General features: G+C 50.5%; 1 protein-coding gene across 1 annotated transcript in view; it reads right to left on the bottom strand.

Moving 5' to 3' along the window:
• LOC119589519 overlaps positions 1-566 on the bottom strand; it is a gene marked incomplete in the record, with an annotated part of 32,970 nt that overhangs the window by 19,308 nt on the left and 13,096 nt on the right. The window contains 1 exon segment of the mRNA XM_037938120.1: positions 154-566. Coding sequence (XP_037794048.1) covers positions 154-566 — 413 coding nt within the window.

Genomic DNA, 566 nt, shown 5'->3' with positions numbered 1-566 from the left:
ATGTATCACTGACATGATACATCATAAAAACTTATTTCTAGGATTTGAACATCATACCAGATCCGGGTTATAATATTGTAATCATATTCAGCAACTCCATACAGAGATTATATCTTAAGTTCAAGTATTTATAAAGCGCTTAATAGTACCCACCTGCGGGAGGTCGCAGATCACCATTGATTCCGAACAAGACATCACCATACTATCTCTGAGCCCTTCGTCGGCGTCCCCTTCGGTGTCCTCCTCGTCGCAGACAAGACCCGCGTCGGTCAGCTTCTGCCGCAGATCGCCCGCCACCAGGAACTTCCTCAGGAGATTGTATTTGAGGTCGGGGCTGTCGTTCGGCCCCTTCGTCGCCCTTCCGTTCTCGTCTTCGGCGTCAACGAGGACCCAGGACGTCTCATCAACCGGACTCGCCGACCGCTGTTTGTCCTCCTCTTTTGTGCCTTCCTCCTCCATCCGCTCTTCGATCGTAGTCACCGTGTCTTCTTTGGTGTTTTCTTTACACGTGTCTTCGGTCTGGTCACACAGGAGGATCGGGGACTGCGAGGTCTCCCTTCTAAATC

The sequence above is a fragment of the Penaeus monodon genome, chromosome 25 (assembly GCF_015228065.2).
Source record: "Penaeus monodon isolate SGIC_2016 chromosome 25, NSTDA_Pmon_1, whole genome shotgun sequence".
NCBI classification, from domain to species: domain Eukaryota; kingdom Metazoa; phylum Arthropoda; class Malacostraca; order Decapoda; family Penaeidae; genus Penaeus; species Penaeus monodon.
The sequence above is the reverse complement of the archived record's forward strand: the minus strand, read 5'-3'. Positions and strand labels throughout refer to the sequence as shown.